This window comes from Sylvia atricapilla, chromosome 20 (assembly GCF_009819655.1).
Source record: "Sylvia atricapilla isolate bSylAtr1 chromosome 20, bSylAtr1.pri, whole genome shotgun sequence".
NCBI classification, from domain to species: Eukaryota; Metazoa; Chordata; class Aves; order Passeriformes; family Sylviidae; genus Sylvia; species Sylvia atricapilla.
In genome coordinates, this window is record NC_089159.1 from 10,415,503 (window position 1) to 10,439,809 (window position 24,307).

At 47.7% G+C, this 24,307-nt stretch overlaps 3 protein-coding genes across 3 annotated transcripts in view; 2 read left to right on the top strand and 1 right to left on the bottom strand.

Annotated features, from left to right (window-relative positions):
* The window catches only part of NF1 (neurofibromin 1), an 81,737-nt gene that overhangs the window by 26,422 nt on the left and 31,008 nt on the right, over positions 1–24,307 (bottom strand). The window contains 15 exon segments of the mRNA XM_066333589.1: positions 11,841–11,951; positions 12,291–12,437; positions 12,843–12,989; positions 13,094–13,191; positions 13,980–14,138; positions 15,913–15,975; positions 18,845–18,980; positions 19,570–19,673; positions 20,371–20,532; positions 21,120–21,331; positions 21,408–21,589; positions 22,840–22,956; positions 23,312–23,395; positions 23,657–23,779; positions 24,049–24,188. Coding sequence (XP_066189686.1) covers positions 11,841–11,951; positions 12,291–12,437; positions 12,843–12,989; positions 13,094–13,191; positions 13,980–14,138; positions 15,913–15,975; positions 18,845–18,980; positions 19,570–19,673; positions 20,371–20,532; positions 21,120–21,331; positions 21,408–21,589; positions 22,840–22,956; positions 23,312–23,395; positions 23,657–23,779; positions 24,049–24,188 — 1,985 coding nt within the window.
* On the top strand, positions 930–2,924 carry EVI2B (ecotropic viral integration site 2B). The gene is made up of 2 exons (XM_066333687.1): positions 930–1,015; positions 2,010–2,924. Exon 2 carries the CDS (start codon positions 2,041–2,043, stop codon positions 2,863–2,865), a length of 825 nt encoding a protein of 274 aa, XP_066189784.1. The 5' UTR covers positions 930–1,015; positions 2,010–2,040; the 3' UTR covers positions 2,866–2,924.
* On the top strand, positions 5,383–9,198 carry OMG (oligodendrocyte myelin glycoprotein). The gene is made up of 2 exons (XM_066333587.1): positions 5,383–5,580; positions 6,309–9,198. The coding sequence occupies exon 2, from the start codon at positions 6,315–6,317 to the stop codon at positions 7,563–7,565; it is 1,251 nt and encodes a 416-aa protein (XP_066189684.1). The 5' UTR covers positions 5,383–5,580; positions 6,309–6,314; the 3' UTR covers positions 7,566–9,198.

Below are 24,307 nucleotides of genomic sequence, written 5' to 3' on the forward strand. Positions count from 1 at the left end.
CAAAGGTGGGTTGTGTGGTGAGGAAAAGGAAGTTTGCATGCCGAGCTGAGAACTGGGAATCAGTTATGGGGGCTGAGGAGAACGGGGAGGAAAACAAAGCAATCAGACAAACCCTGAGCTGGTGTGAGTGTGGGGTCAGGATGTGTGCTGGCTGCAGGAGCAGGCAGTGGCACAGAGAAGCAGGGCAGCCAGAGACACAACAGGAAAGGCTGCAGAGGAATCTGTCAGTGGCTACTGGCTGAACACAATTGCAAAAGGCCATGAGGACATACTTGGTGTGGGTTTCTTTCCGCCACGCAGCATTCCCAGGCAAAAATGCTCACGGAGCCCAAAGAGAGCAGCTTGAGTTACAGCCCATGGCATGGACAGGGACACACAGAGGGAGGCAGCTGCTCAGAGCACAGCCCTCCACCAGGTCCCAACCTTGTCCACACAGGAAAACCACCAAGCGAGGAGGGACGGGCTGAGGGTGAAATTAGATTGTGCCCTCTGCCTCTCGATGCAGCTACACAACAGAGGATCTGTAAGCAGCCAGCATCCCATGATCACAACTTTCCATGACTCACCAAGGAACCCAGCGGTGGTTTCCCACTAATAATCCTGAGAGCACAGCAAACCCACCACTGTATTACACTAGCAGCTCCAATCCAGGCTGAACTTGCAGGTTTTGATCCACGCAGAAGAAACCGTAACTATTTTCCACCAAGAGAGGCAAACAGGTATCTGAGAATTTCCACACAAACACACAGAGGTGCCTGCTGTGGCAAGGGCCACACAGACACTTTTCCAGAAGGGCAGCAGAGCAGCAGCTTGCCCCAGAACACACCATCTCAGAGATAAGAGCACTGAGCTGCCCGGCGCAGACGCTTCCTGCTGGGGTTGGCAACTTCCTCTCTGCACAGACTTCTGCACGAAAAGAGCCATTTTACCCCGTGTCCCTGAGCACACAGAACCCTCCTGAGCCTTCAAACAACACGGGCACACCCTGCTCACTGCCGAGGAGATCAATGCACAGGTAAGGATCAGCTTCACGTATCGAGTGTGTTTTTGAATAGACGGAACAGGATAGAAACTGAATGGGATCATTTTAACCCCTTACAAACCTGGCAGAGTTTAGATCACTATGTTTTTCGTCATTAACTCACTGCTCATGTGTGTTTACACTGCTGCATTTAAAATTTAATTCTGCGTATTTGTAAACCCATAAAGACTCATCCATATTAATTTCCTAGAAATAGCTTCGCAGGACTAGCACTACAGTAACTAATGAATTCGCTCAAATTGCATGAAAGTGACTTCAGAAGGAAAAGAGCTGCGTAGGGGACGAATTTTCTATCATTTACTTCATATGGAGACATTTAGAGCGCTGAACTCTAATCAGTACAGGAAAAAGAAGTCTATTTCGTGCCAACAACTCAACATCTGCACAATCTGCATGCAGGAATTTATTTATAAAACACTTTACCATTAGAATGCTGTGTCGTAATAGCATCAGTACTTGGAAAACTTTTCAATATCTTGCTATGCTGAACAAATACGAGAACGGGAAATAAAAGTTTAAGAGAATTGTAAAGAGCCTTTTACTTCTGCCTCAGCTTATATCACAACAAGCCATGTCCTCACTCCTGACAACCCTGTCTATCAATGCTGCAGAGTTTGCTCCAGGTCCATAAACAGTTACATGACTGATAAATGCTGTTTTGAAACCCTGTGAGGACTGCTCTGCCAATGCCTTTTTCTGATAAGGAGAAAAAAGATGATAATAAGCTATTACTTTCAAACAAGCCCCTTTATTAATATGATCGATAACGCTGAAAATCTGCTGTTATTTTTAAAGTCAGTGTCAAACCTGCTGATCATGGGGATGGGAACAGGCTTGAAAAGTGAAATACTGGGGAGACCATTATTTATCATTATCACTATGATGGTGTTAAAACAGAACTCTGGTGGCAGCAAAGTGCAGAAATACACTTTCTAAGTTACCGTGTTCTACTTCTTCTCTGCAATAGGAGAGGACCCTTGTAAAGAGGCTGGAGGGAAATGGCCAGCAGCCAGCTCGTGCTGGTTCTCTTCTGTGGGGAAATCTGGAGCTCCCTTTCTGCAGCAGCACCTCACCACCCTGCCGTGACTGAAATCCACACGTGCACCACGAGCCCAAGAGCAGAGAGACTCCCTCTCCACCAACTGCAAGCAACTGGGCCCAGTTCTCCCCAGTCTGACAGACCCCTGGCCCTTACAGAACCCGAGGCTTTCCCACAGGAGGAGGAAGCTGGGGATGGCAGCTGGGTAGCAGCAGTGATAATTGGCATCATTTTGACTGGCATGCTGCTGGCATTTATTGTAATTCTCCTGTGGAAATGCTGCATGAGGCCTGCTCTGGCCGAGTCCCACTGGGCAGGACGGTCCCCCTTCACGGATGGGGACACCCCAGATCTCTTCACGGACTCTGAGCACGGCACCAAGCGTTACTCAGTCTTATCTATGCTGCCTTGGAGACTGAGACAAGGCACACACTTGCAGGAGGACTCCACTGTCTCCGAGCCCCCAGCCCAGCACACGGGCAGCACTGAGAATGGGCAGCCACCTCCAGCAGCCGGGGGCTGCTCCGGAGCTGCCCCAGCCCCAGCCCCAGCCCCAGCCCCTGCCCCAGCCAGCACTGCAGCTGACCCCTGTCCTCCCCCAGACAGCCCAGCCGAGGGCTCGGACCTGCCACCACCCCCTGAGTGGCTCAGGGAGCCCACCGAGGAGCCCGGCTCGGATCTCAGCCAGCACTCGGCACTGCCCTCGGAAACAGAGCAACCACAGCCCTCAGCACCTGAGCTACTGCTCCAGGAAACACTGCCCCAGCCAGAACACCCTCTGTAGGCCGCCAAATTAATTTACAAAATACTCCACATCCTTCTTAAATCAAGTAATTGTCAAAATATGAAAAAAGGGGAAGTTGACGCAAGCAAGAACAGCGAGGCCCCAGCATTTCCTTGACATTTCCCTGGTGTTTCCCAACTTCAGCTTTCACAAGAGACAACAAGCTGCTTCTGCCTGAAGCAAATTTCTGACCACAGTACAGAGTGTGGGCAGTGATCACCTGTAACTAGAGCCTGCAGAAGGCAGAGGACCCAGCTGTGTGCCAGCACAGGTAACACACATGGAGAGGTCAGAGACAGCCCAGCTTGGGTTTGCTCCACTGGCCTGTGCAAGTGACTGCAACCAAGTCCTGGACATTTTAATAAAGCTTTCTAAGTCAAAGATGTTTTGGTCACTTAAAACACACCTGAATATTTGCTTAGACACAGAATGCACTCAGTTACTAATACAAACTCGTTTAATGGTTCATGGATGCTAGACTCCTTTGAGCTCTCAGTGTCCAAAGGCTTTTCATGCTCCTCGAGGACCAGCACACCTGGGCAATGGCAGGCTGCCATCAGAAGTAAATTAATTTATTTTTTTTACTGGTATTGCATATTTATATTTACAGAAAGAAGCTGCTAGATGCTGAAGCTAGCTTTCCATGAGAGCTCTGCAAAACGGCAGAGTTTGCGGTTCGCTGTGGAGGGAACAGATTTGTGGATGGAGCACAGAACAAAGATTTGCACACAATATACTTCAGAACTTTCAAACTACCACTAATAAAGAGTAGTATGTTATCCAAAGGCAATTCCAGGCTGCTGTGCATACAATGGCCATGGGAAAATATATTTTCTTTACTATTTACACAGGCTGTATAATTGGGCATGCCTAAAGAATGGCATTTCAATTATACAAAGATTTCTGTAAGGCTCGTTCTTATGACACCCTGTTAAAATTAACAGTTCTATAAACACTGTCACCCTCATATTACTTGGAGAAAATCAGATCAAGATTTCCTGTAGAAATCTGTAAAATCCTACAGGCCAAACTATATTATACCTGGCAACACAGTGATAGCCTGATCCAAGGAGGACAAAACAGAGTATTTTAAAATTATGAAAATATATTCCGGCAGTGTAGCTTAAAAAAAGCTTAAGCTAGAAAGCCTAAATTCACATTAACCTCAGTTACAGGAGGAGAGGTGAAGGGCAGGCAAAAAGAAGCCAGGCTAACCTGACTTTTCAAATAGAAACATGAAGTGGAGTGGCAGCCGGGAGCTGCCAGAGCCTGCGGGGGGAGCCGTGTGTGCTGAGAGCCGGGTTTTGTGTGCCGAGAGCCCTGTTTGTTCCGTGTACCGACAGCCGGGTTCTGTGTACCGACAGCCCGGTACCGTGTGCCGGCAGCCAGCCGGGTTCTGTGTGCCAGAAGCCAGCCCTGTTCCGTGTGCCGGCAGCAGAGCACAGCAGAGCAGAGCACAGCAGGGCTGCATACGGAGCAGGGGCACTCCCCGCCCAGCCCGGCACAGCCCATCCCGGCACAGCCCAGCCCGGCACAGCCCAGCCCGGCACAGCCCGGCCCGGCACAGCCCAGCACAGCCCGGCTCAGCCCAGCCCAGCCCGGCATGGCACAGCCCGGCACAGCCCGGCCCAGCCCAGCCCAGCCCACAGCCCAGCCCGGCTCAGCCCAGCCCGGCACAGCCCAGCCCAGCCCGGCACAGCCCGGCCCAGCACAGCACAGCCCAGCCCGGCTCGGCACAGCCCGGCACAGCCCAGCCCGGCATGGCACAGCCCGGCTCGGCTCAGCCCATCCCATCCCATCCCAGCCCATCCCGGCACAGCCCAGCCCGGCTCAGCCCAGCCCGGCTCGGCCCAGCCCGGCCCGGCCCAGCCCGGCACGGCACAGCCCGGCACGGCACAGCCCGGCACGGCACAGCCCGGCACGGCACAGCACAGCCCAGCCCAGCCCGGCTCAGCCCAGCCCGGCACAGCCCATCCCAGCCCAGCCCATCCCGGCACAGCACAGCCCAGCCCGGCTCAGCCCAGCCCGGCTCAGCCCGGCTCAGCCCGGCACAGCCCATCACAGCCCATCCCAGCCCGGCTCAGCCCAGCCCGGCACAGCCCGGCCCGGCACAGCCCGGCCCGGCACAGCCCGGCCCGTCTCGGCTCGGCTCAGCCCAGCCCAGCCCATCCCATCCCATCCCAGCCCAGCCCGGCCCAGCCCACAGCACAGCCCGGCACGGCACAGCCCAGCCCGGCACAGCCCAGCACAGCCCAGCCCAGCCCAGCCCAGCCCATCCCATCCCAGCCCGGCTCAGCCCAGCCCGGCCCAGCCCAGCCCGGCCCGGCCCGGCTCAGCCCAGCCCAGCCCGGCTCAGCCCGGCACAGCCCGGCTCAGCCCAGCCCAGCCCGGCTCAGCCCGGCCCAGCCCAGCCCGGCCCGGCCCGGCTCAGCCCAGCCCAGCCCGGCTCAGCCCGGCACAGCCCGGCTCAGCCCAGCCCAGCCCGGCTCAGCCCGGCCCAGCCCAGCCCGGCCCGGCCCGGCAGGTCCTGGCAGGGCTCGGGGCCGGCTCTGCAGTGCCCGGAGGATCAGGTGGTTGCGGAGCCGGGCGCAGCCGTACGATGCAGCTGAGACAAGCACAGCCCCCGGCAGCCTCTGGAGCTGCTCTCCAGAACAAGGCGACCTCTAAGCTCCAATCCATCACAGAAACGATGTGCTGATACCGCAGGACGCCGCGGTAAGTTTGTGCTTTTTGATTCTACCCACAAAATCCTACTACCAAATCGGAGATGGAAATGGGAATGGAATTAGGAGCCGGTGAGAGGTGCCTGCACCAGAAATTTGCTGCAGTGTCAGAGATTTCTTACAAACGGTAACTCGGGTTCTAAACATGTGTTTCCAGCTTTGAGATCGTAATTAACACTGTAAGGAGGGGAAAACGCTACAGTGCATGTTAGCATGAACGCTGGAATTCGGGTTTCGAGCTAAATTCCTACAATGTATTTTAACCAATTTACTTAAGCAAATAGCGTGCCTGGATGGGGGGGACTGCTACATTACTGCAGAGATTTGTGAAGATCCAGTTGACAGCCATTTTTTCATCCTCTATAAATGAACACATTATTCCAAACATAATATAGGCTTGAAATCACTAAAAACAAGAAGCAGACATTGTATAACGTTTGGAAGAGACTTGCGTTTTCGGAAGAAAGCCCTCATTGGAGCTGGAGGGGGAAAGGGAGATGAAAAAAACAAGTCTCATTCTGCCAGACAACATGACAGGCTGAAGGGATGCTTTGTGAAGTCTCTCTTGAACAATTCTAAAAAGGACCGTGCCACAAAGGGGGTTATTGATATTTTTACTTAATTTCTCCTGCAAGTGGCCATTGCCAAGACAACCCTTATACAGAGGTAAAATGTATTACATGGATTTAAAGGGTGTCATTTTGGTATATTTATTTCCAGGCAACAATGGAATACCAGATACTGAATACATCTACCTGTCTGCTGGTCCTTCTGGTTTTCATACCCACTGGTTTGGGTATCTGTCCTTCTAGCTGTAAGTGCTCAGGAAACGACAGGAATGTGGACTGCTCAGGCAGAAACTTAACTGTACTGCCCCAGGGACTTCAAGACAACCTTACATATTTAAATCTGTCCTTTAACCAGTTTGTAGATCTCGATCATCAGCTAACGAGGTTCACCAATCTGAGGACTCTTGATATTTCAAATAATTGGCTCAAGAATGTTCCTGCTCATCTGCCCAAGTCCTTATGGGAATTATATGCCACAAACAACAACATTAAAGTTCTTCAGAAACTTGATACAGCTTACCAGTGGAATCTTAGAGTGCTCGATGTTTCCAGGAATATGGTGGAAAGAGCTGTCCTGATCAACAACACACTGAGCAGTCTCAAGTTTCTCAACCTCAGCAGCAACAAACTTTGGACAGTTCCAACCAACATGCCCTACAACCTAGAGACGGTGGACCTATCCAGCAACTTCTTGTCCCAGATACTCCCAGGAACACTGGTGAGACTGCAACACCTCACAAGCCTCTACCTGCACAACAACAAGTTCTCATACATTCCTGACAAAGCTTTCGACCAGCTCTCCCAGCTGCAGGTAATAACCCTGCACCACAACCCCTGGTCCTGCAGCGACAACCAGAACATCCCCTACGTGCTGCAGTGGGTGCAGGCCACGGCCGCCCGTGTGGTGGGGGCTCCCTGTGCACAGGAGCCCCAGGTGAGCCCCACGCTGGCCCCGGGCTCCAGCTCCAGCCCCACGGCCCCGGGCAGGGAGGCGGTGGGCACAGAGGGGTCTGCCACGGTGCCCCAGCCCACGGGAGCGACCAAAACGCACAAACAGCTGAGAGCCAAGGAAGCGCCTCCCTTGGTGGCCCAAAGGCAGCCGTCCCCCGGCAGCCAGCGGCCGCAGGAGGCTGCGGCCACACGCACAGTCCTGCTGCAGGCCCCCGCCGATGGCAACGCCAGCCTGGCCCCCGCCACCGCCGCCTCCACCACCCCCCTGACTCTGAGCATCACCAGCGGAATGCCGACGCACTTCTCCAAGATGCCCCGAAGCACAACGGCCACCTCGAGGAGGGAGGAGGCCACGCCGAGCGCCCCGGGCACGCACCTGCCGTCCCGTGGTGGCCGCTGGCCCGCGGGGCTGCTCTGGCTGCCGCTGCTGCACGCCCTGGCCCTGGCCGGGCACTGAGGGAGCATCCCGGGGAGTCACCCTGGGGAGTCACCCCGGGGACACCACCCCGGGACTCCCGTGACGACAGCCACACTCCACACATCCGGCTGAAACAAGGAACGGAAGAGATTCAAAGCCCTGACTCTGATCTAAAGAAAGTAACGGTTCTCAAAGACGCACACACTAATGTCTTGGTACTAAGCTGCTACTTATTTTCATATGTCTTAATTGGGTACAACTAATCTATTATTTTGTTTTTAAAAATGTGCTTATTTTGTATTTTAAATTTTTCATTTTACTTGCACAGAATAAACATATCAGAATTTTACGTACTGATTTTATGTATGGTTTTGTCATTGAACAACTGGAACAAAAACAGAAGGCCTGTATCATATCTGCATTGTCTTGCTTGACCTGCCAGTGAGCAATTCCTGTAATATAGCAGCACAGATTCGTTGTAAGTTATGATTACATGCAATAGAAAGGGAAAAAATAAAGGAACTAAACTGAACTGTTTCACTAATCAGAAGTTATTCCTGAGCAAAATCGCTAGCATGTATATCTATGTTTGCTTCATATGTATTAGAGTATTTTAAATATGAAGAACAACAGTTTTGAATTTAGGAATTAAATATGACAATGCCATGTCTGCTAAGAGGGTGTAAACTGAGATGGCAACATGGTCCAATTTCAGCATGGGACAGTGGTAGGGGCCAGTATCCTTCTGCTCTGGCTTGACTTAGAGACCGCAGGCAAGTTAGTGCTCTTTCCATATTAAAAAAAAGGAAAAAAAAGAAGAAAAAAAAGATAAAAGTAGAGAAAAATGCCAGATGTTCAATGCCATGACACTGTCAAACACCAAGGAGTTATCTACCCAAACTAATGACCTGGAACTCCTTGACTTTATGTCAAGTGACATCCTGAAATGTTAATACGTTCTGCTTAAAAGAATACCACAAATCAGCCAGAACGTAGCAAACTACTATCAGTAAAACGAAATATCAGCCGATGTCTAACACAAGTCACGTAACAAATCAATTAGCAGTGAGCTGTCATTGAAACAATCCTGACTCTTGTGACTCCAAAGAGAAGGAATCCAGTCCATGGCACTGAACATGCCCAAACCCCTGCTTCCTAAGGGCCAGCATGGATGCTCTTCTCCTCGACATCTGCACCGTCAGCCAGTAGAAATAGCTGCACGCATGGTTCTGTCCACTCTAGGAAAATTATTTAAATTATGGCAAAGGTACTTGATATACTACAGATGAAGTTTTGCAAACAGCATGAAATGAAAACTGAAGAACAAGTTAATTGAAAAAGTATAATCCACTTACTATTACAGATCTTATCCAATGTTTTCCATTCATTCCAGGCCATTTAATTTCCAGTTATTGTAGCATGAAGGTGCTGCAAAACCCAGAAAACCTCACAACTGAGACTGGAGTCCTCTACCTGTTCCTCCTAAGGTGTCAATGGGGGCTGTAGATCATTTACAACCACTGGTATCAGAGAGATGACAACTTTCCAATTGTGAACAGTATTTCTATAACCGGAAACGTGTTTTAATTTCTAACAGTAAATGTTACACAATGGATTTGTACAGTTATTTCATTGGCATTTAAATAAAAATAAAGTTATGTTTGTATTGAACCAAACTAGTGACTGTGCTTCTTTTCTAATAAGCAGAGTAATACGACTAAATAGATAGAATTGTATTATACAAACCTGTTTAAAGCAGACATTTGGCTCCACTGTTATGTCTTATGGGGGGAAACTGTGGTTATATTAAACTGCATTATTGAGATACTGGTGCATCCCTAATACTGTTTAGCAATAAGCTGATGAGATGATCACAACACTGGGACAATCCTTCCCCTTCCTGTCCTTTACAACTCAGAAACACTGAAGAAGTCCCTGCTGCTGCTCTCTTTGGACAGCCCCAGTGTTAGCTAAGTGCTGACCGACTGGAGCACAGCACCAACCTATTTCCCATGCTCAGACCTCAGCAATTCCCAGAACTGCCTCTCTCATGTGACCTCATCCCACACACTGGGAGCAGCTGGGCTTGCAAGGCAGGACTCATCACAAAACGAGGTGCTGTGGCTAAACTGCTTGATCCGAGGAAATGACAGGAAATACTGCATGTGTCTTTGCTGCAGAATCAGTGCAGGATGCCAAATTCTACTGCACTACAAAATCCTACATGGAATAAACCTTAAAGGCTCTGAGAATGTTTCCCTCATAATGAGACAATCTGGTGAGCAGCAACAGGAAAACAGCTTTCCAGAGTTTGTCTGGGGCACACTGCAAGCCCCCACCCTAAAGGACTTGCTGTCCAGCCTTCGAACTCCTCAGCACAGTAACCAAAGCCTGGATTTGGGGCTCAGGGGGCTCCAAAAGCACGGGCAGGATTGGGAAGCTGGAGCCCAGCTGGGGATAAGGTGAGGCAGCACCAGGGCTCTGCTCCCTCCAAACCCTGCCTGAGCTGCTGCAGCACCAGGGCTGCTTGCTCGGGCTGCTTTCAGTGAGGCAGCCTGGAATTGAGGCTTCCTGGTATTTTTCTGGAATACGAATGAGTCGATAAGGCAGCGGGGAGGAGGCAGCAGTGTGGGAGTCGAGCACTTGTTGCTGGGCAACTGCTCAGCCTCTCTGAGCTCAGCCCAGTGCTGGGTTTGTAAACACCCTGTGCTCTCAGGCCGCCAGAAACACCAAACCAGCTATTCTCCCTCCAACCACATCCGAAACAGCGACCCCGCATTCCAGGGCAAGACTCAAAATACCAGAAAAGCTCTGGCACACCCCTAATAGCTCCGTGCTTGCTCTGGAAAGGGTAAAATTGCTGTGGGGATTGCTGCGGTCTGCAGCAATAACTCAGAGGTTTTATTCCTATTAATTAGTTTGGGATCAGCTTTAAAACCCAATGGCAGCAGTTCAGGATCAATATTTATTGATTTATGGATCATTTTTGTAACTGGGTAGGGATTAAAAGCAGAAGAGCACTGGCTCCAGAAGCTGGGTTGTTGCCCAGGAAACAAAATGTGAAGATAGATGACAGAAGGAATTAAATTTCACAGCACCAGAAGGACATAAACGGATCCAGATATATCAGTAAAATGACTCAACAATGCCTTAGCAACAAGATCTTCAACTAAGGAAAAAAAAAAAGGAAAGACAACCAACCCCAAAAAACCCCAGCCTGCTAAAAGCCCTCTAACAGCCTGGCAGCTGCAACCTAAACAAATTTTCCCTATTTCACACCTTGAAAACACAACATCTGGCTCAGAAGCAGAAGACAAACACCCAAAAAAAGCTCCACTTAGCCACATCCCTATGAGAAGGGGTGATGCCCGAGCATCAGCCCAGAGCAAAGCCCTTCCTGCTGGTTTGAAAGGCAGCCCTGCCAGGATTACTGATTTGTGCAACTGCTGAAGACAAAGGTAATAACTCACCCAGCAGCATGGCTCATATTGAAGAACAACAATATTTCATTAACATCCCACACCTGGATAAAATGGTCAGAAATCTGCTCCTTCCCACCCTCTCTGAAGGCAGGAATACTTGGCTCACTGGACCATGACAGTTTTGCCCAGTGAGGCACCTTTGGATAAATTAATTTTTCTGCTTTTAAAGAAAAGGGAGGCGAGTTAGGCCTAACAAACACGTGGTGCAAACTTCTGCCTTGATTTACTTCCAGAAATTCTTTCTCTGCAGATGAAATAACCATTCCTTGCTCTGCAAGCAAGGAAACACTGCATGTCAGGTCTGCACAGAATACATAAGGATCCTCGGATCACTGCCAGGCACAGTCACTTTTTAAGATGGGTTATCACTACTCTCTGCATTTGTATGCCTAATTTCTTGTCTGAACAAGGCAGGATAACAATGCAGGCATTTTGTTTGACTTGACATGAAATAAGACTGTGTCTAATGGAACAAAATGGAGAAGAAAAATGTGGCAAGCAAACTGAGTGTTTTAAAGAGAATTCAAAAGACTGCCTTTGCTTCTAACTCTGTGCATGTAAAGGGCTTGAACATGAAGATCTGACCACACCTCGGGGTGAGCACAGAGATCTCCCTTTCCTTAACACCTCCAGGAATGACTCCTGTCATGAGTATAATTACTATGAAATTACGGTTGTGGTTTAGGAAACAACTCAAAAATACTGTCAGCAAATTTTAACAAGTCAGCTCTTTTCAGACCCTTGTTTGTTACCAAGCTGGTGTCCCTTACACACGGGTGATAGCTCTGACTGACAGGTTCATTTCAGACTGGGAAGGGGAAAGGATTCTTACCGCCGAGCGATGTAGTAGAAAACAGGATTGCCAACTTTGGATGTCCCAGCTTGGTAGAAAATATTTAATGTTTTCAGTGCTTTGAACTCCTCTTTTTCATGTACCTGGTGCCTAAAAAGCAATACATTGACATCAACTTTCACAACTGCCTTTCAAACAAATTTTTAAAATCCCAAATCCTCTTTACTTCTATCTCTAAATGAAAGTATTAAGTTCACACAATCCTGAGCCTTCTTTAAATTACATGTTACCACCATTTCTAGTTCTCAGTTTAGGTTTTTATTAAAATCTACTCAAAAACCTAAAAAGTTTATGTAGACTTAGCTTTTTAAACTCCCCTTTAAAACACACAGAGTCTTGATAGCAGAGTCTAAAGAACTACTGACACCTCCTCACAGGATAAAGTCTAGAAACCCACATCATGTGTCCCCACCACAGTAATCTCATTACCTTGTCATAAACTCTTCAAATTTGGAACTAGTGAGATTTAAGCTGGACCAGTGTGTGTCTGCCACAGGTTTGTGCTCAGGAGGCCCCAGGTAGGCAAGAAGGGTTGCCATCTTGTCAAAGGGTCGTCGTCCAACAGCCTTGTGGTCCCTACAAACAACGTGTTCTTTGTCAGGAAAGTCCTCCTTTACTCAGCAATTCCCAATACCCTTCCCCAGCTGGAGCAAGCTGGGTTTTCTTATTTGAAGTATGAGAAATCATCAGTGATGACCGATATTCTTCTGAGTAATAACAGAAGCAACAGAAGGGAGTATTTCCAAATATTAACAGCTTTTAGCTGAGGGAAGAGGGATTTAGATTGGATATTAGGAAGAAACCCTTCCCTGTGAGGTGGGGAGGCTGTGGCACAGGTGCCCAGAGCAGCTGTGGATCCCTGGCAGTGCCCAAGGACAGGACTTGGAGCAGCGTGGGACAGCGGGAGGTGTCCCTGCCAGGGCAGGGGTGGGATGGGCTGAGCCTTAGGGCTCCTGGCAGGGCAGTGCCAGCTCTCCCCACCTGTTGCTGGAGAGGTACTGGCCGATTTTCTCCTGGTTGTTCCAGAGCAGGCGGTGCAGGGCCAGCACGTTGCCGTCGCTGATGAAGGACAGGCTGTGGTTGACGGTGTCGCTGGCCGGGCAGTCGGAGGCGATGTCAAGGAAAAACCTGCAATGCAAACCCAGCACAGACATCAGCCTGGGGAGGGAGCACAGCCCTGGGGGGCACCGGGGCTGTCCCTGCACACAGCCCAGCCGGGGCTGGCCACGTACCTTCGTGCTGCGTCAAAATTGCTCTTCACAAAGTCGTTGAAAGGCCGCATGTGCTCCTCTTTTGTAAACAGCACGTGGTTGGCAATGCTCTGAAGGATCTACAGGAAAAAACACAAGGCAATACATTAAACCCTTGTGTGTGTCTAACTGTTACAGTAATTGACACAAATAGTTCTGCCCGTGAAGTTAAACTGGCAGAAACAGTTTATTTTCACTTGTTGTCCGGAGGTTTCACAACAAAAGGCCAGTCAGTCAGGTAATTTAAAATACATTCACTTTCAAAGTCTTTTGTTTCTCATACTCTTAAATGCTAAAAAGCAGTTCACTTGTTTATGAACTTAAAACTAGGAAAATAAATCATCTTTCAAGCCACCAGTAAGTTATTAAGTATTTCTCCTGGAACTTAAGACAGGTAAGTAAAAGCAGTAGCTCATCCTCATCTAAAGAAAAATATAATTTCTCAACATTTACAATGGAGAATATACTCAGGCCACAGAAATGATGTGCCATCATTAAACTCTTCCAAAAATTTTTTTTACAAGATATATGACCAAATGAGATTAAAGACAGGATAAATCCCTCCTTTAGTAGTGGGATAAACTTGATAAATGCTGGCTGCTGCTACCCTCACTGTGCTCACAGGAACAGCGATCTCTTTGGTCACTTCCAAACGAGAAGTTCAAGTGAAGGGCTGGAGTTCCACTCTTTTATCCCTCACTTTGGCAGTGCGTGTCCCCATCCTTACGTCACTGAGAGCTCCAACAACTCCACAGCGCACAAACACAGCAGTAAAGGTGACGGCTGTGACAACAACCTGCCCTTTCCCCCCGGTGTGCCCCACAGGCGAAGGAGCGGCCGTGGGGCAGGCAGGGGGCTCTGGGCTGACCTTGGACATGAGCTTGAGGCCGCGCTCGATGCGGGGCGGCGGTTTCTTGTCCAGGATGCCGGCCTCGTACGGCGACACGATGGCGGGGTTGATGAAGCGCAGGAACATGGCGCTGCCCACGGCGCCGATGCTGTTCTGGGGGAAGCGCTGGCTCACCACCTGGGACAGGCACACACAACAGGGGCACAGTTACACACGCACAGCCCCGGGCCGGGCACAGGGCCACGCCTGACACAGCCCCACGGGCTGCCTCCACGCCGGCACGCCGCAGCGGGACGCTCGGTGTCCCAGGGGCAGCACAAGGGGGAAAGGAGTGGGCTCGGGCACAGCGGCTCTCCTCACAGCTCCCCGGGCAGGGACACGGCCCCCAGGGCTCCCGGCCAGGTCTCAGGGCTGACCCCACGGCCCTGGAGGGACCCCAGGTGCAGCAGCCCCGGACTGGGGTGTGCACTGCCCTCCCCAACACAGAGAACACCTTCCTCCTCCCGGGCCCTGGATCTGTGTGTTAGCAACTGCACACCTGAGCCCCGAGCCTCCCCAGCAATGACACTGCTGCAGCAGTCATTCCCAACTTGTGAGGAGGAGCTGTTTGCAGAAACACCCTTCAGAACCACAGCAGGGCAGAAGGAGCCAGAGCTGAGTGGCCAGTGCGCTCCTCTGCCTACACACACACTGTGTAAAACCACTGAGCAGATAGAAAATATTGTCCTCTGCCACCCAGGAAAAAAAAAATCTGAAGGTGTTGTAAGAAAAAAGTGATTTCTTTTCTTTTAGGAAATCAACTATGCATTACTAAGAGGAGAGTTGTTCTTTGGATGGCTTTCATTTAACTTTGAAAAGCTGAAGACAAAAATAAAGTTCTTATATATGCAACACGTGGTTCTATAAAACATCAATATCTGTATGAGTATATTGCAATGAGTAACAATGGTTAATTAAAATGAATAAGATTATTCCTTTTCACAGAATAAAATCAGCAAACTTGATATTATCCTGTATAGTTTAAAATTTAAAAAAAATCCTCCAAACAAACCCCAGTTTAGTAAAATAATTCAAAACATAACTAAAGCAATCTCAAATCATGCTGCTTAAACCAGACAAAGCCATTAGTACAAAATACACCAAGAATCACTTTGCTTCAGTAGTAACTCCAGTTAGTTACCTTGTGATGCAATTACTGATATTTTCTTGTAAAATACTGGTTTGCCCACAGCTTTTGCATTTTAAACATGATTACTATTCTGCTCAGTTACAGCAAAAATAAGAGAGTATTTAGTAAAAGTCTAAATTTCCATCTTGGTTGATTCATACTTTATATTTTTAACACCAAAGAAAAGAGTAAGTCTGAACTTTTAAAGACAATGCTCTAAAGCAACCCATGCTTTAAACCTTAACACAGCAAGTTACTTAAAACAGAAAATCTGCTTTTCTCAGGAAATAATACAAGTGCTGAAGTTGGGGTTTTCTTGCTTAATCACAAAGCAAACAATAGAAATGTGTCAGCAATAATTCCCATGAGCCTCTTTCCAGTACCCCACAAATATTAATTGTTCTTTGCCCAGGATGCAAGCTCAGGTTATCTGCCAGAGTGTTAAAGCAGCTCAACAGACCCAGATTTTCTCAAAACCAAAGAAAACATTTTTCGTCCACAATTTTTAATTTGAAGATGGTGGCAAGGCTAGAAGAGTCAGAATATTAAATACTAAGCAGTAATGTTAAAAATGTCTCATTTACTCATATAGGCACACAGAGAATATTTTAAATCTAACTTAATTCCAGTGTTAATTGAAATGAAAGCTATTTTGTGCCAGAATTAGTAGAATGATTTTACAGTGAGGTCAAATAGACTGAAGTGAAGATATTTTGAACAAACAGCAAAAGATTTCTGTTGTGCTTTGAAAGAAATGGCTAATAAAAAGGTCTCCAAACTTACTGATTTTTTGTTTTCCTTTTTTTCTTTTACGGTAGCTTTATTCAGTAGAGAGTGGCAAGTTGCCTACAGAACAGAGATGAGCACAAACAAGTCACAGCACCAACTACATACAGCAACAAAAAACCAATGTTGACTTGTACATAAATTACACAGTAAAATGTAACAAACATAACCAACAGAAAATGAAATATATAAACTAAAGACTGATGATGAAGTTTTTATTCCACAGTTTTATTACATCTTATTTACAAAGCACTAAATACAAAACAAGCAAATGTTGAATTTCAATCATTTCTACTATTTCTGGCTAGATTAGGAGTCAAACCACCTCAGTGTGCTCATGATACACAATCTTGGGCCTTAAATGGTGTATTCAGCTTTCAAATGTATTTTACCATCCCCAAATAATTTTAACAGCACAAATAGTAGTGTTACACCTTTGAAATACGTATTGTTTTCAAAATCAAATTTAGAGTTTTAAATCTTCCCAATGTTTCTCTGTGTGTCCTTCAATTTGGTTAGACCTGTGAACCATCAGCATTATCACCACTGTGAGAGGTAACTCTGCCATAAAACACTCTCCGGACAAAGGAAGAAAAAAGCCACAGTCTACGTTGATTTATCAGAGATTTCCAAACCAGGAGATCTGACTTGACTGTGCTTATTTCTGCATTTCACTGAGATGCAGAGGGACCCACCAGGAAGACTCCAGTCCTGTCCTCCTCCCAGCAGATCTGAGCAGAGCCCTCGTGCCCTGCTCCCAGCCAGAGGTGCAGCAACACTCCCAGGAGCTGGGGCAGGGCTGGGCACCCCTGGGAGCCTCCAGCAGCACCCAGCCACCTGCCGAGGGACACCCTGGCACTGGCACAGAGCTGCCACACGTTCAGCATGGAACAGAACGAAAAGCCAACACCCCAACCCAAAGCAGCCAGTAAAACCCTCTGCTGAGCAAGCTGAACTGGAACCTGGGCAGGACCCAGCAGTATTTAACCTCTGCCAAGTTCCCCCGTGTCATTTCCACGAGTGGCTTCTGGAGCAGCTGGACACACACTCCACTCACTGGGACTCTGCAGCTACAGGAAAACCCCCACCTTGCTTTCACAGGAAAACCCACGTGTGTTTGTGGGGGTTTCATGGAAGAGGCAGCACAGATCCTCAGCAGGAGTCACTGTGAGCATGCCTGTTCTCACATCACACTCCTGAACATACATTACCTGTGAGGAGCCAGGTGAATCTGTCCCAGCAGCCAGCTATTGATATTTCCAAAGGAAAACACTCACTGGGCTCTGTTCCCAAAACAGAAACACCAGCCAGCAAAGACACCAATATCCGACTAAAGACACTGTTTCTGTGAGGTTGCTACAGTGATTAAAGTCAGCTACTAATCATTTACAGAACACATCTGGTGAGCTTTCTATGCACACAGTTACTTCAAAACTCTAAGCATGAAAAAACCACCACAAAATTCAGCACCATTTACTCTCACACTAGTGCTTGGAATGGAACACGTTATCTTCTAAAAATCACCTATTTGGTTCTTATGATAAAAATGGATTAATGCCTCCAAATCAGAGCTTGGTTACTTTCTTTCAGGTCAAGGCCACACTCTTCAAAACTCTCTGGAATTTTAAGGACAGAATGACTAACACTATTTGTGATGAACAAACACTCGCACAAAAATCATGTTGTTCCTAGAAACAGTCAAAGTAGTAAATATTGAAGCTAAGTATCAGTTAATACCACTTGTATATCTGCCAGTAAGTCATCTCTTTTGGGAACAAATCACCCTTATTACCACACACAGTAAAGGCAAGAATAAAGCCAACAGACTTGGAAAGGCTTCCATGGAAGAATCTCTGGGAATACCTGCTGGTGAGCACATCTTAGAAATTTCATTTCATGTAGGAATTACCAGTGGTTTGCATAGCAATAATTGCTACCAGTGTACCACTGAAATGGCAATAACGTGATCCAGCCTGGGAACAGCATATAAACCTAGTTCTGGGATGAGGTGTGGGAGAATGCAACATCCACCAACAGAAGGAACAATCAAGGCTGTGTGTGGTATTTTCAGAAACACTCAAATATTCTTCTAGTTGATGTCTGTGACACTGTGGCCATGAAAGAGACCAATCTGCCCACCTCATTTCCTGCTTACAAAACCCAAACCCCCAAGTCACTCTGCCACCAACCCAAAGACAGCCACTGTCAGGAAGAGAAAGCAAAACCTTCAGAGGCCTTTTATAGAGCTGTCAGGCTCAGCACCTGCACCCCTGGTTCAGTGCAAGGGCTCACAGAACAGCCCAGACCCCCACAGTCCCAACACACATTCCCTGGTCTCACTCCCAAGCTCTGGGACAGCAGCAGTTGCCCTGATCACCCTGGGCAAATGTGACTGGACAGGATTTTTGTTACTCATCATTAGCTCACACAGGTCAGAAAATCCATTTGCTTGGCTTTGCCTTAAACCTGGATCAGACTATGGCTGAAAGGGCAGAAGCAGCTCTTCCAGAGCACCTCACTGAGACCACAGCCCCAATATTCCACCAGGCACAGCATTTCTGTGACACTCCTCCAGCTGGACTGGAAACTGTATTCCCAGTGAGCCCGAGGGAACCACCTGGATTTTCAGCAGCACCTGAATCCATCAGAAACACACAAGGAGCTCCAGCAGGACACTGGGCTGAGCAGCCACGGGACAGAGCAGAGGAGGTGGGGATGGAGGTCAGGGAACCCGGGCACCTCAGACACCTCCTAATTGCCAACACAAGCCTTAGAACACACTTAGCCCCACGTTCAGACTGGTGTTATTTCACAGAGGTCTGAGAAGAGTCTTTAGGGATGCCCCCTGTGCCTAGCACCAAGCTCCAAAGTGCTGGAATTTCACACACCAACCCCAAAGCTTAGGGGCAGGCAACCACTGCAGGCATACCTGGTACAAACAATGGCACACACTGCGCAGCTGGGGTGGGAACTCCGAGGAGGAATTAATGATTGCCTGAAAAAACTTGTCTGTCATTTGCAAGAGACTCCGCTGGTTCTCCTCAAGGCTTTCTGTGGGCTCCAGCCTGAAACAGACCCACACAGGTATGACCAGCAATCAAACACGGCACAAGCTGCACCTACAGCCTGGGTAAGAAACTCAGCTCCTCTTTTTTCTTATGGAAGTACTTCTCATCTTCTACACAAAAGTTTCCATCACTATTTTAAACCACGTAAGGTAAAAATAAAAGGTCATGTAAAACTCAGTAATGAACAGACAGCTGTAGGTGGCATTCTCTCAAATCTCTTCATACAAACACATGCATACACAATTCCAACTGATAACTGCATTATCAGTTCATTACGGTTTATCTGAAAGGAATTTTTGAGGTAGACACAGATAGTCCATGGTTAAAGTATTAATTAGAAGGCCTATCACTGAGTAAGCTATAAAGAGATGAATACTTATAATTTTTCTAAGAGTTAGAAATAATTTAAAGTAATAGAGCAAGAGGGCTGCAGAGACAATTAATGTGTCTGGAAAAGTGAGAGGTACAACAGTATGAAAGCCTGAGAAAAATATCTGCAACAAGGAAAAGGGAATCCTATTACACACAATGAGTGGGAATCATGTTGACAGATAAATACATTTGCTGCTGGCCCTGAATCTCAAACCTTGTTGGATCCACCTCAAAGCTGACGTGCTGCCACTCGGGGGATGTGATCACAGTCCGCAGCAAAGGTTCCAGCAGCTTCTGCAAATATGTAGCACCATAGACCTGTGTGCACAGGAGACAAGGACAGAGGGCAGATTGACACAGGAATGCTGCAGAGCTCTGGAAGCTTTCAACAGCCTGAAAACACTTGATCTGTTCTGGCATAAGGCAAAAATCCTGTAAAACTACAGTTTGTATATTATTCTCTTACCTCTGGAACACAACCAAGATCAATTTCTACAGGTATTTTAATTAATTTCCAGTTAGAGAAAAAAAACAACCCTGCTAACCAGCAGACATTCTTTCTTAGAGCACTGACTCCACACTTCACCTCTGTTTGTACACAACTTCTTGAACTGAAATGGGAGCACAAACAAGATCTCAGAATTTACCAGGAACAGTCTTCCTTCCAGCTGGCACTGGCCCAGAATCACTCATATAATGGAACTAGTCAAAAAGGCAAAAGTTCAGTGCCAGGTGGATACCTACTTTTTAAGGGCCTTAGCATAAGTTTTCTACAAGATCCAGTTCATGAAATGTTAAAATACAAATGGGAACTCCCTAAACTTAATAGATGTGCGAGCTGAGACTAACTCAAACAGATCCAAAGGCAGCTCTGTATGGATTTTATTTAACCCCATTACTCAAGTGCTTAACCCCACAGACTGGTGGCTTTGCATTTTCGTATTACTGAATTTTTCCTGCTATTGAAGAGATCTGCAGCAGATAAAAAAAAAAAAAAAAAAAAGAGATGGTGTACCTTAAAACAGAAAGTCATGATTTTACTGGCTAAGCTGTTTCCTCTGAAGAGTGTCTGCATGGAGTCTGCCAACTCAACCTCCTTGGAGAACATATTCCAGAGGAGCTGGTAGAGCAGGTGCCGGGAATCAAAGAGTGTGACCAGGACACGAGCCAGCTCATCCTTAAAGGGAGGAGGAGGTGTTAATCTGCCTTGCAGGAGCCAAGGCAAGTATGAAACCCCAATATTATGACAAAATCACCAAGCAGTTTGCAATAAAGCTTTGTATCTGCTATGGGCTCTGGCAGGTAAATATCAAATTACTCAAATACAATCTCTCTGCAAACATTTCCTATGCTACTGCCTGTCTAAAAATCTGCCTCAGGATATCCAGCCTTACAAATTCGTAACGGTTATCTAGACAGGCAAGCAGTCACTCTGCTGTACAACAAAGCCCAACTCATCTTGTTAAAATACAGAACAAATACAATTCTGTGTGTCTGCATCACAGGACACACCACCTGTAATAAATAACCAGCCCAGATGCATTTATTATAATAATTGTATATAAAATAATTTCTAGACATTAACTAAGATGCAGTTTATCATCTAAACTTGGATTCAGTATGTTTTTGAAGAACATACCAAGAAAGGCTAGCTATTGTCAGTGGTAGCTCTGTTCTCTCTGCACCAGACTGTTGTTGCGCTTTTTATTTCCAGTCTCATTATTTTAACAAAACACAGGAAATAAAAGGCACGAGTGAACTCACCCACTGCGAACAAGGCACCACGTTGGCCAGAGCCATAGCAATGGGGAGCTCCCCCTGGTCACCCATCATGGTCACCAGCTCCACCAGTCTCTCGAAGCGATCCGCCAGCACCGTTTCCGCCAGGGTATCAAACTCCGTGCCCTGCTGCAGGATTTTGGTCAGCACCTCCATGAAGGTGGCTCTGGTCTGGAGGTCCTTATGGTAGCCCAAGCCTGTCGGGGAGAAGGCAGCACACTAAGAGCATGCCAGGGCCCCGGGCACGGGCGGGGCCCACGGGTGCAGGGTTACCTATGGAGTGCATGAGGCCGCTGTCCACGTTGGCGTTGAGCAGGTTGGACATGGCCAGCACGGTGCAGTGCCGCAGCGACGCCAGCCGCCGCGACATGCCGCGTTTGCGCCCGCCCGCCGCCGCCCCGTCCTCCTCCGCCTCGCTGCAGTCGTTCAGCAGGTTCATGAACAGAGTGAAGTACCTGCGGACAGCCCTCGCGGTCACCGGGGCCTGCCAGCACAGGGCGGAGCCCCAGGAACCCCACCTGAGGGGGCTAAAGCACAACAGACCTGCCAGGAACCTCACCTGGGGGAGTTAACACACAACAGACCCCAAAAACCTCACCTGAGGGGGCTAATGCACAACAGACAGCCAGGAACCTCACCTGAGGGGGTTAACACACAACAGACAGCCAGAAACCTCACCTGAGGGGGCTAATGTACAACACACCTGCCAGAAACCTCACCTGAGGGAGTTAACACACAACACACCTGCCAGGAACCTCACCTGAGGGAGTTAACACACAACAGACCCCAAAAACCTCACCTGAGGGGGCTAATGCACAACAGACAGCCAGGAACCTCACCTGAGGGGGCTAATGCACAACAGACCCCCAAAAACCTCACCTGAGGGGGCTAATGTACAACAGACCTGCCAGAAACCTCACCTGAGGGGGCCAATGCACAACAGACAGCCAGGAACCCCACCTGAGGGGGCTAATGCACAACAGACAGCCAGGAACCTCACCTGAGGGGGCTAATGCACAACAGACCCCCAAAAACCTCACCTGAGGGGGCTAATGTACAACAGACAGCCAGGAACCTCACCTGAGGGGGCTAATGCACAACAGACAGCCAGGAACCTCACCTGAGGGAGTTAACACACAACAGACAGCCAGGAACCTCACCTGAGGGGGCTAATGCAAAACAAACCCACCAGAAACCTCACCTGTGGGAGCCAACACACAACAGACCCCAAAAACCTCACCCGTGGGAGCTAAGGGACAACCACCCCCCAGCCCTCAGCCCTGAACTGAGGAGCCCCCTGCAGCACAGCCCAGACCTTAACTGTGCTCCTCCCTCAGTGCCAAACCTGTGCCCAGCTCTCCCCAGCACTGGTGCCCCTCCAGCAACAGGTGTCCTCAAAGAGAGTTCAAGTTTTGTGGATGAAAATAAATAAAATACTGTATCAAACTGAGCTAATCCCTGCCATGACTGAAACACACATCTGCATTAAGCAGAAACAAAGCCAAATTTTCCAATTATTTCCTAAATGAAAATGTTTCCATAAACCTACAAGGCAGAGATTTTGAAATGGGCCACAGAAGAGGTAATTCCTGTTGGGATAATAAAATTATTTCTTCTGGAAGAAAAGCACAGTCTGTAATAAAGGTCATATAGGGCTTCTCCTTAGAGTGACTGTATAGAGAAATAGTTAAAAGTCACTATTTACTTGAGAAATAATTGAGATTTTGCTTCCATCAGCTCAACACCATCTCCTTCCTCAGGCTGGAGTGGAAGCCCAGCAAGCAGAGAGACCACTGCTTCCATACTCGCCTGGTCCAAATCCCTGAAAAACAAAATTTAACACATAAAATACAAGTCGCTTTTGCTTACAGCGCTACCTGCAGACAAAAAATAACATTTTTAATAATAAAAAGGTATTCTACCAAAATTCTGTCCATCATGAAAACAGCTCTTTTGTGGTACAGGTTCTAAATTAGATCAAGTATTAAAAGGAGCCAAGTCATTTAAGACTAAACACTAAATATACTGCTGCTGTTGCTCACCAAAGCTTCAGTTTCAGCTTTTGTCTTTTCCTTAACATTATTACTGTTAGAGCAAGCCCAACATGGATATAGCAGCTCACCCATGGATATCAAATGCCACCTGGAGTGCTGCTCCAGGTGAGGAGTGCCCCTTACCTTGTCAAGCACTTCACATCTTCGTCTGTGGCTTGATTAGATGTTCCCATTACCCAGTCTGTCAAATATTCCACCATTTTGTTCCTGTTGCACATAAAGAGATTGTTTTAGCTTTGCTGAGGTTTTTTACCAGTCTGTATTACACATTAAACTGTTACAGGTGTTCAGTATCAACACAAACAAAATGATATTCAAATGCATTCTGAAGACAAAGACAAGGGAACTATCCCTGTACCAGGAATACTGGTGTGCCAGGGGTTTGGTCTCTTTTTTAACCACATAACCAAAGAAAACTACACTTGCCCACAGTACTCTACCCTATGAGTTAGGTTATGCCATCCTTACCTAAATTTCATTTCTTGACAAAATGAGAGGTCATCTCTCCTTTCCATCATTACTTCTACTAACTGACAGAGCTTTGTTTTTATTTGAATGGCATGTACCAGATTCCCAAGCACACGCACATACCTGAAGAAAAAAGCAAAAAGATTAATTAAATCCTTCATGTTACTTCACTTCCTCCCTGCCAAGAAAGCTCCTGCATCAGTAGCAAAATTCTTCCAGCCAAAGCAGCTCTCTATCAGAGTAAAACAGAACAGAAATCTGCCCTTCAGCTGGTCCTTAACCACTGACATGAGTTACAGAAAAGTACCCAGGAATGCCCATGGGAATAGGGCCAAGAACACTGCACACCTACACACCTTCCTGTGCACAGGAGGGCCAGGAGGGCTCCTTACCTAACCAGATTGAGCATCATGGTCTCAATGCTCGCTTGTCCAAGGTGCTCTGAGCTCCCTTCTGTGTGATTGTCAAGCAAATTCTTCATTATAGCAATGGTTTGCTCTACAAACTGGGTGTTGGTGTCAGTTAACAAGACCTACAGGATGAATATTTCTTGTTAATTTTTACACATAAAGCAAAGAAAGCATTTGCCAAACATACTGCAACACTTCAAAAATCTCATGGACAAGCACTTTTGTAGTTACCACCAAGGCA